Source organism: Sminthopsis crassicaudata, chromosome 3, assembly GCF_048593235.1.
Source record: "Sminthopsis crassicaudata isolate SCR6 chromosome 3, ASM4859323v1, whole genome shotgun sequence".
NCBI lineage: Eukaryota > Metazoa > Chordata > Mammalia > Dasyuromorphia > Dasyuridae > Sminthopsis > Sminthopsis crassicaudata.
In genome coordinates, this window is record NC_133619.1 from 601562661 (window position 1) to 601577305 (window position 14645).

Sequence of the window (14645 nt, forward strand, 5' to 3'; positions counted from 1 at the left end):
CCCTCACTCCAACCCCTTCCCAGGGCGGAAGGTGGGTGGGAGGGAATACTGAATGCAGCTCCCCTACTTTCCAATTAGGGGGCCTTCGGCCGGGCCGGCGTCTCCCATCCAGGCAGCCTTAGACTAGGCTGAGGTGTCCTGAGCTTTGGTGGTCCCCCATTGTGGGGGAAAGAACTGAGATTCCTAGGACCATCTCACAGCCAGCTTGAGAGGTTGGGGGCGGGGGGAGGAGGGGCGAGGCCGCGGCGGCCCCGGCGTTTGCCTGGACAGGGGGTGGGGATAGGGAGGCGGAGGCGGAGCTGGGGGACGGGGCAGACGGGAGGCGGAGCCCTCGGACTGCAGGGGGTAGCGGGGGAGCGCTTCGGAGAGGCCCTGGAGTCAGCTATGGAGAGGCGGCGGGAGGGGAGCGGGGCGACCGGGCCCGAGCGGGAGGAGCCCGCCTGACCAGGTGAGCCAGGAGGGGGCGGGGGCGGCCGGCAGGGGCCTCCGCGCGGCAGTGGGCCGGGGAGGGCTAGCAAAGGCCCCGCTTACGTCTCCCCCATCCCACCTTCAGATGGCAGCGTCCCCCGCATGGAGGGGAACCGGGTTCGGAAACCATCAGGAGCCGAGGCCCAGGGAGCGGCCGCCAGCCCCTCAGCCTCCGGACTTCCCAAACTTCCTCAAACTTTGCCCCTTTCCCTCCAATCCGGCCCATCTCCACCTGGCTAGGGCCGTCGCCTCTCCTCCCCGCCCCCCACTCTCCCGCCCAGAGAAGCCCCCGCCCCCGCCTGAGTTCCAGTGCCCCTCGCTCTGAGCTCTGCTTGTCTGGGCCCAGCCGGACACGGCCCGGAATCTCCCTGCCAACTTTTGCGAGTGTCTCGGACACTTGGACCCACATGCTATTATTTCGGGCTCATTTGGGGCAAACTCGGGTCCCGCCCCCGTCGGCTGAGCTGGAGGGAGGGCCCGGCCTGTGGGCGGAGGAGGACACCTAGCCAAGCCTACGGCCTCTGCACCCGCCCCCACCCTCCAAGCATGGAGGCAAAAGAGGACCCTGTTGTCTTACCTCTTATTCTGTCTCTCACTCTCATCTCTGCGTTTATCACTCTCTTACTTTGACTTTGCTGGGGCCTGGGGTCTGGACGGGATGGAGGGGGGGGGGAGTAGGCTCTGGTCTCGCACTGGTCTCTCCCTGTCCGAGCCACTGGGCTTGGGAGTCATGAGGAAGTCAGTTTTTCTAGTGGTGAGACTCCTAAGAACTCCTATTCCTGGAGCTAGGGAGTAAAAAAATGTGCGTGCGTGCGTGTGTGTGTGTGTGTGTGTGTGTGTGTTTGTAGAGGAAGGAAGGTTCTTTCTATATTACAAGGAGGACACCCATAAGGGAGGAGGCCAGTGGTTATCCCAAGAGGTCTAGCCAGGAGCTTGTCTATCCGAAGACAGATGGCAATCCTGAAACTCATCAGTAAGATAGTTTAATGGAGAAAGCCCTGGACAAAGCAGTTTAGGAATCAGCCATCACTTTCAAGGCCTCGGGCCTCAGTTTCTCCTCTACTACAAAGCGGGCTGCAGGAACCAAGGCTCATTGCAGATGATGGTTTATGTTAGCTTTTTTCACCTTAAATGGACTGCGGGTGGATAGCGAGGGTGTCCATGGGCAACTATTGTTCTAGCTGTGTGTGAGTGTGAAAAGAAGCAACCGTTTACAACCCCAAGTTAGGCGCTGATCTGCAAGAAGCACTAACAGGCCCTGGTGGTAAGAAGAGAGGTTTGAGTAAATAAGAATGTGTTCCTATTGGACACCCAGCCCGTGGCACCCTGGAAGAGACATTAATTAGCCCCTGTAGCCCCGAAAGATATCAGCTCTTAAGTGGTGGTGGAGGGGAGCAGGAAACCCCTTGGTTCTCCTATAGACCCCCCCTCTTGATCCTTCCCCACATTCCTTCCTGCCCCCCAAAGCAAGACAGGAATGGGGTTATTCCTTGCCCCTACTCCCACCCTGGGATGATTTCTCCCTAGCTTGAGATGGACTCTGCAAGGCATCGATGACTCTACCAGAGATGACAGCTGTCAGTGGCAGGATGGGGTAGTCCACTATAGGGGAATGATGGGGAGAGAGATCGGGACAACCGTGACGCCTGAGGGCTGGGGAGGGGGGGAGAGTGGTGATGAGGAGTGGAGGAAAAGAGGCCAGGGAGGTAGGAAGAGGGGGGATGATTCATCGAGAAGGAGCCTGAATTGGAAACACTGCAATGTGGGGAAGTGTCCCGGAGAGGCCGGGGAGGGGAGGAGGGGGAGGAGGAGGAGGACGGGATGAAGAGACATCCCAGGGAGGAGCTAGGCTGGCTGGCACTGAGGTCGCCTCGGCCGTTCCTCCCCCCTCCCAAGGCTACAGCGCTCCATCCCAGTTCTCGTTCCTTTCCCCTTCCTCCCTTCCCCTGCAGTCTCTGCATAGTACTCATACTCACTCACACACAGAGATGGTTGTTTTCCAAGCCAAGCTCCAGCCGGGGGGCAAGCGGGGCTTCCTCTGCTCATCTTAACTATCTCATTGCCTCCTTGATGTGTGTATGGGGGGTGGCGAGAAGGGGAGGAGAAGATCGCAAGGATGGGGGTATCCTACCTTACAGACCCTTGAATTTGTAGAGATTTCTCCTCAAGTCTTCGGCTTCTCCCTCTAAGTACCTGGGTTAGAGCTGTGTAAAGCTCTAACCTGGATCTCTCCTACTCTATCAGCTCTAGTTCTGGCTGAGGATTGGTTTGGAAGGAAGCTGGGGGTGGGGGAGATCATAGTGACTGGTCCTCCCAAATATACACCGCCCCCCCCCCTCCGCCCGGAACGGAGACATGCGGGCCCTCGCCCCGGCCAACAAGGTTTGCCGGGCTAGGTTAAGGGTGGGCGGGAGGTAGGGGGAGAGCCCCCAAAGTTCTCCCTCCCGTGGGTCCCGGGAGCCACGTGCGCTGGAGGTGGGGGGTGGAGGGGGTAGGGGAGGCGGGGCCGTACTCACCCGTAGAGAATCTGCCGCTGCGGACACCTCGGGCCCTTGCCCCCAGCGCAGCCCTGCAAGGAATCGGGGGTCGGGGGTGCGTAGGGGGCGGCCGGAGTCAGCCCAAGCTGGCCCCGGCCCCGAGGAGCCTCCGGATGGGGCGGAGGGCGCGTTGCGGCCCCACTGCCCTCAGCCTCTCCGCCGGCCCGGCCAACTCTGGCTCCCGCCGCGTCTCCCTGGCTCGGAGCTTCGCTGCGGAAAACCCGAGCGGGGGCGGCTCCCCGCCTGCGGCCCCGGAGAATCCGGGGGCGCCGGGAAGGGATCTCCAAGCGGGCCCTGAGAGCAGCACCCCATCCTACCGAGGCACATCCCCAGACAGACCGAGGCTCCGGGGCCAGGGCGCCGAACCCGGGCGTCCGGGCTCCGGGTTCCGTCGGCTGACACTCCTTCTCCCTCCGCAGAGAGCCCTGACGACGGGACGATGACTGCAGGGAGCCCCGGAGCGCGCGGAGAGGCACAGAGCCCAGAGTCCCCCGGTCTGCCCTCGGCCCCAGCTCGAGCCTTCCGCCGCCTGGGCCGCCGCCGGCGCCTGGGCCGCCGCCGCTGCTCCCAGCCCGAGCTGCTGGGGCTCCGGGCTCGGCTGCGGCTGCGCTCGCCGTCGGGGGCCTTCGCGGCGCTAGGGGCGCTCGTGGTGCTGGTGGGCATGGCTGTGGCCGTGGCGGGTTATTGGCCCCACCGTGCGGGGACGCCGGGGGCCCGGGCGGCCAACTCCACGGCGCCGGCAGAGATACGACGGTCGGGCCGTCTCTCGGGCCCCTCCGAGAAGCTGAGGCTCCTGGGACCCGTGGTCATGGGCGTGGGCCTTTTCATCTTCATCTGCGCCAACACGCTACTCTATGAAAATCGAGACTTGGAGACCCGACGGCTCCGCCAAGGAGCACTGCGGGCACAGGCACTGCGACCCCCCGACAGTCCCGCCTGGGACGGCGGCTCCAGGACTGCCTTATCGCCGGGGGGAGCCTGGCAGCCCGAGAGAAGAGACTTCTCGCCCCACCGGGGCGCATCCCCGGTCCCGTCCGTGCGGAGCTTGCGTTCCGAGCCCCCGAGCCTCCGCCCGGCTCTACCCGCGCCGCCGCTCACCAGGTGGTCGCTGAGGGCCCCGGGGCCTCGGGGGGAGCCCTCCCCACCCTGGAGCCCCCGAGGCAGGCTGGGACACGTAGTCATCGCCGTGCAGCCGCAGGTTCTCGCAGCGCACTCCAAATCTCTGGACTTGGGCCGAGGAGGGGTACTCCTGGGAACCCCGCCCGGCCGCGATCGCGCCCATCGCAGCTGGCCCCGCCTGGATCTGCTCAGCCTGGCAGGTTATACCAAATTGGACGGCGGCGGGGACTTGGGGGCCCGGGTCTGAGGAGCTCCAAGCGCAAGACTGCGATGTGTGCACGGCGCGGTGGGAGCAGGACCGAGGTGTCCGCACGCCATTGCAGAGCATCTTCCAGACACCGAAGTGGGCATCTAGACCTTGAGCTCGTCCCGGGGCTCCCATCGATCGTTGTTCTCCCGGCCCCGTCTCTCCCGGGTCTGACTAGTGGGAGAGGAGAGCCGGAAGCCAGACCAGCTGTTCCTGCTCCAGGCCTGTAGCAATACCTGGAGTACTTACTTCGGGTTCTGACGAGTTCGAGCTCTTGGCCCGGGTCATCCACTGATCTTTGATCTGCTAAGCTGCCTCCCCAAGTCAAGCCAGAGCTTGGTGCTGGTGGGCATGGTGACATTTTAACGAAGGTGGAGGGGGGATGGGATGGGGAGAATGGATAAGACGCTGCAGTTCAATGGTTATTTCTGGGACCCAGAAATCCATGAATCGTTGGAGGAGACACCCCCAAATATGTCAATGCAGAATGTGGATGTGCTCTGGGGAAACAGGCCTAGAGTGCAGACCCCAAGTCTCTTCCTCAGTTACCCAGCCCACCCTACTCCCAGTTTATTCCTTAGTTCCAGAACTGCAGTAGCACCACGGGATCCCAGTCTTGCTCGGAGCTCCACCCCTCATCCCCCAAGCACCTCCCGGTTCCCCGAGGACCTAGTTCCAGTTGGCCAGGGAGAGTGGCTACTTCCCAGAAATCCTTTACGACTAACTTGGAAACTGCCTTTTTGGCAAGGTAGGCGTCAGGACCCAGAACAAAGGCCAGATTTGGGTTCCCTTCCCATGATTCATTTTTGCTAAGGTCATAAGGAGACCAAGTTATAGGAAATAAGCAGAACAAGTCTTTGTTTGAAATTTATTGAAAAAGTCATACAAGCAGCAAGACCGACCCAGTATATCTAAACACTATTACAACCTATCCTTCCTCTCACTACCAAAGTCCCAAATAGCAGATCTGATCATCACCTAATTTAATCTAAGGATTTTTCCAGTTTGATTCTGCTGCCATAGTTCCTAGTTCATCAAGAAATGGAAACAGCTATTCAATACAATACATAATTGTGAGGGTTTTTTGTTTTTGTTTTTAAATTTACAAACCTTCATTGTTTTTTTTTTTTTTTCTTTGCAACTAAAATAAAACATTTGAAACGGATTTGTAGAAAGGAAACCTAGACTGGGGACCAAATGGGTGGAACAGGATCTGGACAGAGGAAACCAGTTAGTGCTGGAGTGAGGACTTGGGTTCCCCAAGTCTCTCCTGCTCCCCCAAGTGGATACTGAGTGGGCCTGATATGCTGTAAACAGAAGCTCTGGATAGCCTGCAGCTAGGGATGATAGCTGGAGCTGTGAAAGAGCCATCCCTGCAGTCTCATCTTGGGGTGGAAGAGAATAAAACTGTAGAGAAAGTTGTCTGCGTGTGTCTTGAGTTGCTTTGGTCAAGTTCCTGCTAAGTTCCCAAATCTGGGAGGGCTGCCATCTTTTTCCATATTTCCCCTGGGAGGGGGGAGGAGGTGGGGAGAAAGAGAGCATCTCCTTTGCCTCTGGTTCTTTTCAAATTTAAAATACAATAGGCAGAGAAAAATCCAAATAGTCTCAGCATATGTTACCAAGTTCTGGTCAAGGGGAGAAGAGGGGAACTATGGGTCAGGGAACATGGCAGGCCAAAGACCCCCACTATGCTTGAAGAAGCAAACATATCCACAGTGGAGACAAATGTTTGACTAAGGCTGCACAGCTAGTGAGTGAGACCCTTGTGAGCCACGGGTCCACTACTAACTAGGTGGGTGACAAGGACCGAGCTCTTTAATTTCTCTGGTGATTAGTCTGCTTCAGTCATTGAGAGGACCCTACTCTTAAGGAAGTGTGAAGTTGGGATGAGGCCCAGCTCATGTTGGTGCTTTAAAAGTTATCACTCATGTTCCAAAAGTCACATCACAAATTGCCAGTGAACCTCAGTCCTCTTTGCCCCAAAGAGTAGCCTCACACCAAACTTTCTGGGCCCCACTGGGATGTTTGCTCATGTTCTCAGCTCTTGGCTCCTATCCTGTCTGTGAAGATGATACTATGGGCCTGACCTCCACAGAAAGGGAGGCTTAGGGATGTTTTCCCTACTAATGGTGATGGGCTCACAATGAGTCTTCCACTCCCTCTGCCCCAATTCCCTAGGTGACAGAAGACTAGAGCTTGCCTGTCTGAGTCTCCCCCCACCCTTCCTGATGAATGAGTGAATAACTTCCTCTTGGGGACTGTGGGCTTTGCTGTATTTATATATCTTGCTCCCATCACTCTCTTGACTGGGGACTGTGTCTTCATTAGCTCCATCCTAAAGCACCACATGGGGGGGGGTCTGCCTTCTCCCTAGCTCGCCGAGGCTCACTTTTTTCCCTTGTTGGGATCAACTCCAAAGTAAGTGGGTGCTGATGGCCTGCAGTGGCATCCCTCCTGATCTATAAATTCTAGGGCAGAGAGGCCACGGAATGGCAGCCTGAGAGAGGTGGTTGACTCAAGTGAGCTGCCCCTCTGTAACTTGGACAACCTGCTGTCTGCTTTTCTCGCTTTCCCCCTGCAGCTCACCTTGGCTTTGTCCTAGGAAGCCCCTGTTCTTTTCCAGTTCCAGCTTAGGGCTCAGTAGGATGTTTTCGACTAAAGAAGCGGGCCAATGGGAGGACCAGTCACCATGACAGAAAATCCTCAATTCTAGGCCCCAGCCCTGGGATGGGTAAGGCAGGTGCCTCAGAGGCAGGCACAGGAGAACAATGCAATCATGAATCTTGAAGTCATTAGTTCTCACACTTCAAAACCAAATCCAGCAAGCCTTAAACAAGAAGAAAAGTCAAACCTTATGAAGGAAGACATGCTCAGATTCCCAGGTCATGCTACAACCCTGGGAAAGGAGACAAAGGTCCCAGGCCCAAGAAGGCCTTGGCTTAGAGAGTGACCCCTTATGTCAGGACCTCGTGGGGAAAGGAGAATCGGCCAGGTCCGGGTGCTCTGACACTTCCAGATCAGGGAAGCTGCCTCAGGCTTCTTGGCAGAATCTGACAGTTCAAGGCCGATCCCAACACTGTCCAACACATGAGCAGCGCGTGGTCAAAAACAGACTGCCTCTCACACCTCATTAAGCCTCCCCATAATCCCTCCTGAAGCCATTAGGTAAGACTGATTTTCTGATGCATTCGCTGATCGTGCTTGCTGGGTGAATGCTGCACAGTCCACTTGGGTGGTCAGCAGCTGTTGTTTTGAGACTACTGTTCATGAAGTTTGATCTATGTGTTGCGGGGGGGAGGAGGCTGTTTCTGAAGGGGCCAAAAGGTTAAGGAGGTGGGTGACAGTTCCATGAATGTGCTTGAGAATTCACAGTATCATATATTTGAAGTTTCAGTTTCTTTGCTCTAAATAGCTACTGAAATAGTTTTTTGGAAAAAAAAAAAAGTGTTAGAAAGAAAAACACTACATTCGCAGCCGAGGTCTCTGCCCATTATGGTGTGCATTTGGCTCCCTGCCCATGATTCACAGAGGAACACCCTTCTAATCAGGCACTGGGGAGATGCCTCCACTACCCTGGGCTTCAATCATGCGGATGAAGTGAACTCATTGGCTCCAGAGAGAGAAGAGTTGGTTTTTGTAGCCACGTCTGTCATGAAGATGGTACAATACAGAACAGAGACCAATAACCTGGCTTTCTCCTCCAGCACAGTGGATGAGGTTCTTGTGAGGCAGCAAAGCCCATGGAATGGTCAATGCCTAGGTCTGAAACAGGTATGAAAAAGTGAGGAGTGCAAGCCACCCTGAAAAAAATCACCACCAATTAGCTAAAAAACAATCCATAGAGTAAAAAGCTGGATAGTTTCTGACATCACAATCTAGAAAAAGCTATGGCAAAGGCTCAGTGGCATCTAGAAGAATCCCACGTCATTAACTCCAAATGCAAAGGAAGATGAATTTTCAGTGATTTTAGAAAAATCTTGAAAGTCCAAAGCCTGAATGCTGAAGGAAATCTCCTTATTGTCCTGTTAGTTTTCTCCAAGACTGAAAAAGGAGTAAGGTGAGATTCCTGGAGGGAAAAAAAGAAAGACAGATCTGAGAGAGAATAGGGAGAAAGTCAAACCAGGTTATTACACTTGGCTGGATTTTGACATATAAGCACATGAGGTTACAAGTGGCAAATTTTGGAGCTAAAAATCACAGAATCTCAGAACTCAGAGGTCATCTAGTCTAATGGTTCTTAATCTGGAGTCCCTGGTTCCCAAGGGGATCTATGAACTTGGATAGGAAAAATATCTTTATTTTCACTATCCTGCAACTAAAATTTAGTATTTCCTTCAATTATTTAAAGACATTATTCTGAGAAGAGGGTGTCCATAGAGTCCATTGACTGCCAAAGGGAACTGTGACAGAGAAAAGACTAAGAACCCCTGAACAACATACTCAAAAAGTAGGCTCCAGTTTTCTTTGTAAGCTCTTTAGTGAAGATCAGCCTACTGCATATTGAGGCAGCCCATTCTTCTTTCCTTTATGGCACACCATAAAGACATCTTTCCTAAATCTGCTTTTCCACAGCAACAATGTGGCTCTGCTCTCAGGGCCAACAGACCAAACTTTGCCCCCCTTCCATGTGACAGCCCTTGCAATTCCTGAACAGACCTCAGTTACTTCAACGGATCTTTCTATGATTACCCTCTCCTAGATACTCTCCAAACTGTTCATGTTCTTACTAAAATGTGAGACAGAATTGAACACAAGTCACCAGGTATGGTATGACCAGGGCAATCTGGTCACCTTCCTTGATCTGGGTACCATGTTCCTCATCATGGGGTCCATGATTATCTTTCTTTCTTTGGCTGCCATGTTGTAGTGCAGACTCAGTAGGCATAAAGTTCATGAAAATCTCCAAAACTTTAAAGAGAGCTAAAAGGGCAGCATTTATCTTGTCTGTAAAGTCCTCAACTCAAATTTCTATAGTTCTTTAGAGAAAACTCCAATAAAATCAGCTGAATACTATCTCTACTTTACAGAGAATAATGCTAACAGTTCAAATTCCCCTAGCATTTTAAGATTAGGGCTTTATATCTAGTATCACACTTATCAGAAGCTCATGATTTTTGCAAGGTCACACAGCAAACACAGTTTACAAACAGGGTTGGAACCTAGTCTCCTGAGACAAGTCATTTTGCCTATTCAAGAAGAAGAGGGCAGAGGAGATTCTGTAAAGTTAGAGTTAAAAATACAAGGGCTCCCTTCCCTATCCATTTCTCACTTCATTTATCCATACTCATCTTTCTCTTCACCTCCTGAGGTACCAGCTGGCTCTTCCTTGCTGGGCAGTGGTGATACACCCTCTGAGGTACAGGTTAAGGTCAGTCTTCCTAAGTGATATTGTGAGTACCCCTTAGGAACATCTTTTTACCTGAGTTACTCCTCATCAATCTCGGTCTCCTGATGGACAACAACCTTGGTCACTGACATGTCGGGGTGCTGCTCCTTGGCTTCTTTGATTGCCTGAACAAGGACCTATGAAAGAGAGTTGAAGTGATTTTTAAAAAGTATATCTGAGTTCATTTGCAAGGAAAGATAATGAATTTATAAGAGCATCTGGAGATTTTCATGAACTTTATGCTTACTGAGCCTGCACTACAACATGGCAGCCCTTCTTCTACCCTGAGGCCCTAACAAGTCTAGGGCAGCAAGGATGCTAATATAACCTGATTAGGTCAGAGGAGATAAAGTCCAGCTCCTGGCTAGATGACAGTAATAAGTGGCAAGATTTAGTTGCTTTGGAGGAAGAGGGGGAAGGAAAAGCTCACTTTGCTTCTGATGCTTCTGAAAGGATTTACAGAAAGTGTTAAGTCTAAAAAAAAGAAGCTTGAACTAACAGCTCAAAAGTGGAAGAGGCTAGAACAAGAAGCAGCTGAGCTCTCTATCCCTGAAGAGCTTTTAAGACAAGACTGGACATTAACGTGTTAGGAACACTGCACAGGTGATTCCTCCTCAGATATGTACTGGAATAGATGACCTGTACAGTGCTTTTCCTCCTCAGACATGTGAAGCAACAAAATGGAAAAAAATTGTAGAGCAGAAGTAGCTTGATGAAGTCAAATTAAGAGGCTGGGAAGGGAAACATAAGAAGAAGGAAATCTAAGGGAAAGAGCCTGGCCATATGAAGAAGAGGTAAGAAGCAAATAAAAGATAATGTGAGAAAGGAGAGAAAATTTTAAAAGGGGTGGAATAAAGAAGGACAGAGACTTTCTACAGGAGCAACACCTAAGTCAAGCCTTGAAAGCAGCTAGGGGTTCTAAAAGTATTCCAGACATGCCATTATGATAATTTGGGTTCCAAGTTATGAGGATTCAGCTCAGGGAGCTGTAGTAAAGTTAGACACAAGCATACACCTGGGCAGCAGGTAAAGAGAGGTCAAGGAAGAGAGAACAGAAAGGGGTTGATTAAGGAATGGAGGTGGGAGAGGGAATAAACAAAGAGAACACTCCATTGTCCATTTGGGCAAAAAAATGTAGAATACAAGTACTAATAACAAGTAAGGCTAGAAAGGTAGCTTGGAAGCAAATTATAGGGACCAGCATAAGAAACTTGTGTTTTATCCTTGAGGCAACAGGGAGCCCCTGAAGATTTTTATGGAAGTAACATGGTCAAACTTTCACTTTAGTGAGATTGTTTTAGTAGCTATATAAAAGAAGGCTTAATGAGGGAGAGGGAAACAAGAAGTGAGGAAGGGACAAACAGAGACAGATGGACTGGAAGTATGAAAATTACTTTAGATGCCATTATGATAATTTGAGTTCCAAGTTATGAGGATTCAGCTCAGGGAGCTGTAGTGAAGTTAGACACAAGCATACACCTGAGCAGCAGGTAAAGAGAGGTCAAGGAAGAGAGAACAGAGAGGGGTTGATTTAAGGGAGCAAGCTCCAGGAGTACAGGGTGGAAGCAAGAACACAAGTAGAAGAAACAGTTTCATTAGTCCTCAAGGAGTTTACATTTTACTAGAGAATACAACAAAGTGACTTGGTGGAAGCAGAGAACATTCACAAGAGGAACAAAAAGACTGACTTTGTGGTTTATGAGCTGTCCCAGGAAGAAAGATTAAGGTTCTAAGACATAGAAATGAAGAGTGGGTACAAAGGCATGAAGCTGAAGGCTGGAATAGCTTATGGACAGTAAACCAATAAGCATTTAAGGGTTTACTCTATGACCACCACTGGACTAAGTATGGAAAGATAAAAAGCAGAAGATAAAAAAAAGATCTAATGGGGACGACCACATCAATTTACTAGCTATATTCAAGATAGAGAAAAGGGAAGTGGAAGGTAATCTTAGACAGAAAGGCCCTATCTAGCAGTCACGGAAGATCAAGATGGGCCTCCTGTGTAAGAAGGAATTTAAAATGAGTCTTTTTTTCATTTTATTTATTTTTTTTATTTCCTTTTTTTGGGTGACATTTTGAGTTCCAAATTATCTGCCTCCTTTCACTCCAATTCCATATTAGAAAAGGCTACCATTTCATATAGATCTTTATTGGAACCATACAGTACATAATTCCATATGTCATTTCTTTTTCTAGAGGAAGATAGCATCTTCCTGTATAAATTCTTTGTAGGTAATTCAAATGTTCATCTTACTCAGGTTAGTTTAGTCACTCACAGTAACCCTTTGAGTGTTATTGATGTAACTAGACACAACATTCTTTTGCTTCTACTCTTTCATTCTTCATTATCATTTCTTATAGCACAGCAGTATTTTATTCAAAACCATATACCACATATATACTATACACACACACACACATATATATATGTATATATATATATATATATATATGTATATATATATATATATATATATATATATATATATATATATATACACACACACACAATCATATGCCACAATATATTTAGCCTTCTCCAATTGATGGGCATCTACTTAATTTCCAATTCTTTGTCACCATAAAAAGAGCTGCTCTAAATATTTTAGAATATATAGGTTCTTTTCTCCCCACTTACTTTGAGGAAGAGACCTAATAGTGGTATTGTTAGGTCAAAGGGTACATACGGTTTTACAGCTCTGGACATAATTTCAGATTGCTCTACAAAATGGTTGAATCAGTTTGAAGTTTCACCAACAATATATTAGTTTCCTAATTTTTTTCATTTCTTTTTCAAAACTTGTCATTTCCTCCTTCTATCATTTTATCCAATCTAATAATTGTGAGATAGTAGTTCAAAAAAGTTTTATTTTGTATTTGTCAAACAATGATGATTTAGAGCATTTTTCATTTGATTGTATATAGTTTTGAATTCTTCATCAAAAAACTGCCTGTTCATATCCTTTGACCCATTATCAATTGGGAATGTGCAGTACCTTGAAGGAAACCAAAGAGGCTAAAAAGTGGTGGTGAGAAGCTAAAGTTGTGGACATGGAAGAAAATCCACTTAAAGGCACAAAGTGCTATGTGGAGGAAATGTCAAGAAGGCCTGTGTAGCTGGATTGTGGGACATGTGGAAGACAGCTTTAAGTGCTGGGCTGGGGAGATAATGTTCAATATATAAGCAATAGCAAACTAGTGAGGTCTGTGACTAGAGGGGGCACAGGGCCAAACCTGCCAGATTATTCTAGCAGTGTGAGGAGGATGAGTTGGAAGGGGACAAGAGGCTGGAAGCAAGTGCTTAATGACTAGACAACCCAAGAAGAGGATGACCAAGATCTGACCTGGGACCACGGCCTTGAGAATGGAGAGGACATTGATCTGAATGATGAGGCAAGGGGGAGGAGGGTCATTAATCCTAGATGCTGACCCAGTGACTTTGAGGAGAATGGGAGTGATCTCAACAGAAACAAGATAGATTTGGAAAAACAACAATTTGGGGGAAAATACAAGTTCTATTTTGTTTGTGGTGAATTTAAGATGCTGATCAAGGCAGACATCCAGGCAAAATTTTGTAATGTGGGGAACTAGTGCTGTGAAAAGAGTTTTAGTCTAGAAACATACATTGGAAATCATCTACAAATAGATGTTTTCCCAACTAAATTCAGCAGCTTGAGAGACAAGGATCATATCTTCTGCTTTTTGTTAGTCAGTCAGTCAATCAGTAAATATTTATCAAACACCTACTGAGTGCTAAGTAATGGGGGGATACAAAAAAGGTAAAAGACAGTCCCTGTCCTTGAGGAGAAGACAACTACAAACACTATATACCCACAAAACACATACACACACACACACACACACACACACACACACAAAATAAAAAGAAAATAATCAACAGAGGGAAAGAACCAGTATGAAGAAGAATCAGAAATTGCTTATTGATATTCTGTGGCATTAGTACGAGCACAGGATTGGACAAAGAATAGATATAGCCGAACACAATGTCCAGTTCTAGGCACCAGATTTGAGGAAATAGACCCAAAAGCTGGAAGGTATTAGGAATAGGATCATCAGGATGCTCAAAAATTCTTAAAACCACATTCTATGAAGATTAACTGGGGCAAATGGAGCAGTTCAATGTGGAGCAGAAATGTGGTGGGGTCTGGGGAAAGGCTGCTTTCTCCACAAGACTTAGAGCTATCTGCAGAAGGAAGGTTGGCTTTATTTGGCTGAGCCCAGGGCCGGTAGGCAGAATATGGGGAAGTCAATTTTGGTTTCATATAAAACATTTCCTAACAATCAGAGGTCTAGAGGACCAGTGGTCTGACCAGTCCCAGATTCCCCGACTGGGCTGCTGCTTCCCATTGATTAAAAGAGGAAGAATAGTGGGATAGTTAAAGATTCCTTGGGGGCTAGACTTATATCCTCTCCCTTGCTCTGCCACCCTAGTTTCTGGGCCCTTTCTATTATATGTCCTCAGCTTTATATTTCAAATCTGACTCCAGCCCAGCAGTGCAGGATTGGGGTTGGTTTTTTTTTTTTTTTTTTTTTTTTTTTTGGGTTTGTTTGTTTCTACTTTTTAGTTGAAAAATTATCTGTATTCCTAAGAAAAGAAAGAGGTGGAATTAGATTCGGCAATGTTGTTGATGATACCAGAGGCACAAACATGCAGTTTCTCCACCCTCTTTCTCTCTAGGCTTCACAGCTAGTTAATAATCAAGAATATAAGTCTGACCTTTTAGTCTCTGATTCACCAAAACAAGCAAATCACATGTCAGAGCTGGAAGGGACCCCAAAGACACAGTGAGTTAAGGCAAGCCCAGAATCCTCCCCAGGCCTCCCAGTGCTTTCCCCACCATACCATGCTCATTATGTCTCATGT

General features: G+C 49.1%; 2 protein-coding genes across 30 annotated transcripts in view; one reads left to right on the forward strand and one right to left on the reverse strand.

Moving 5' to 3' along the window:
* The first annotated feature begins 308 nt into the window (after window positions 1–308).
* On the forward strand, window positions 309–5792 carry TMEM200B (transmembrane protein 200B). Of its 2 annotated transcripts, none has more exons than XM_074305586.1 (2): window positions 309–448; window positions 3425–5792. In XM_074305586.1, the coding sequence occupies exon 2, from the start codon at window positions 3445–3447 to the stop codon at window positions 4369–4371; it is 927 nt and encodes a 308-aa protein (XP_074161687.1). In that variant the 5' UTR covers window positions 309–448; window positions 3425–3444; the 3' UTR covers window positions 4372–5792. The 2 variants fall into 2 exon arrangements, with proteins under 2 accessions (XP_074161687.1, XP_074161688.1); XM_074305587.1 differs by lacking the exon at window positions 309–448 and adding an exon at window positions 2220–2850.
* The window catches only part of EPB41 (erythrocyte membrane protein band 4.1), a 199556-nt gene continuing 190136 nt past the window's right edge, over window positions 5226–14645 (reverse strand). For all 28 annotated transcript variants that reach the window (XM_074305574.1, XM_074305569.1, XM_074305580.1 and 25 more), the window contains 2 exons: window positions 9791–9894; window positions 5226–8437 (listed from right to left, as the gene is read on the reverse strand). In XM_074305574.1, the coding sequence (XP_074161675.1) occupies window positions 9796–9894 (99 nt within the window). In that variant the 3' untranslated portion in view covers window positions 5226–8437; window positions 9791–9795. The remainder of the gene's footprint in view (window positions 8438–9790; window positions 9895–14645) is intronic.

Coding starts and splice junctions, on each gene's coding strand:
- TMEM200B (XM_074305586.1), top strand. CDS start 3,445: ATGACTGCAGGGAGCCCCGGAGCGCGCGGAGAGGCACAGAGCCCAGAG.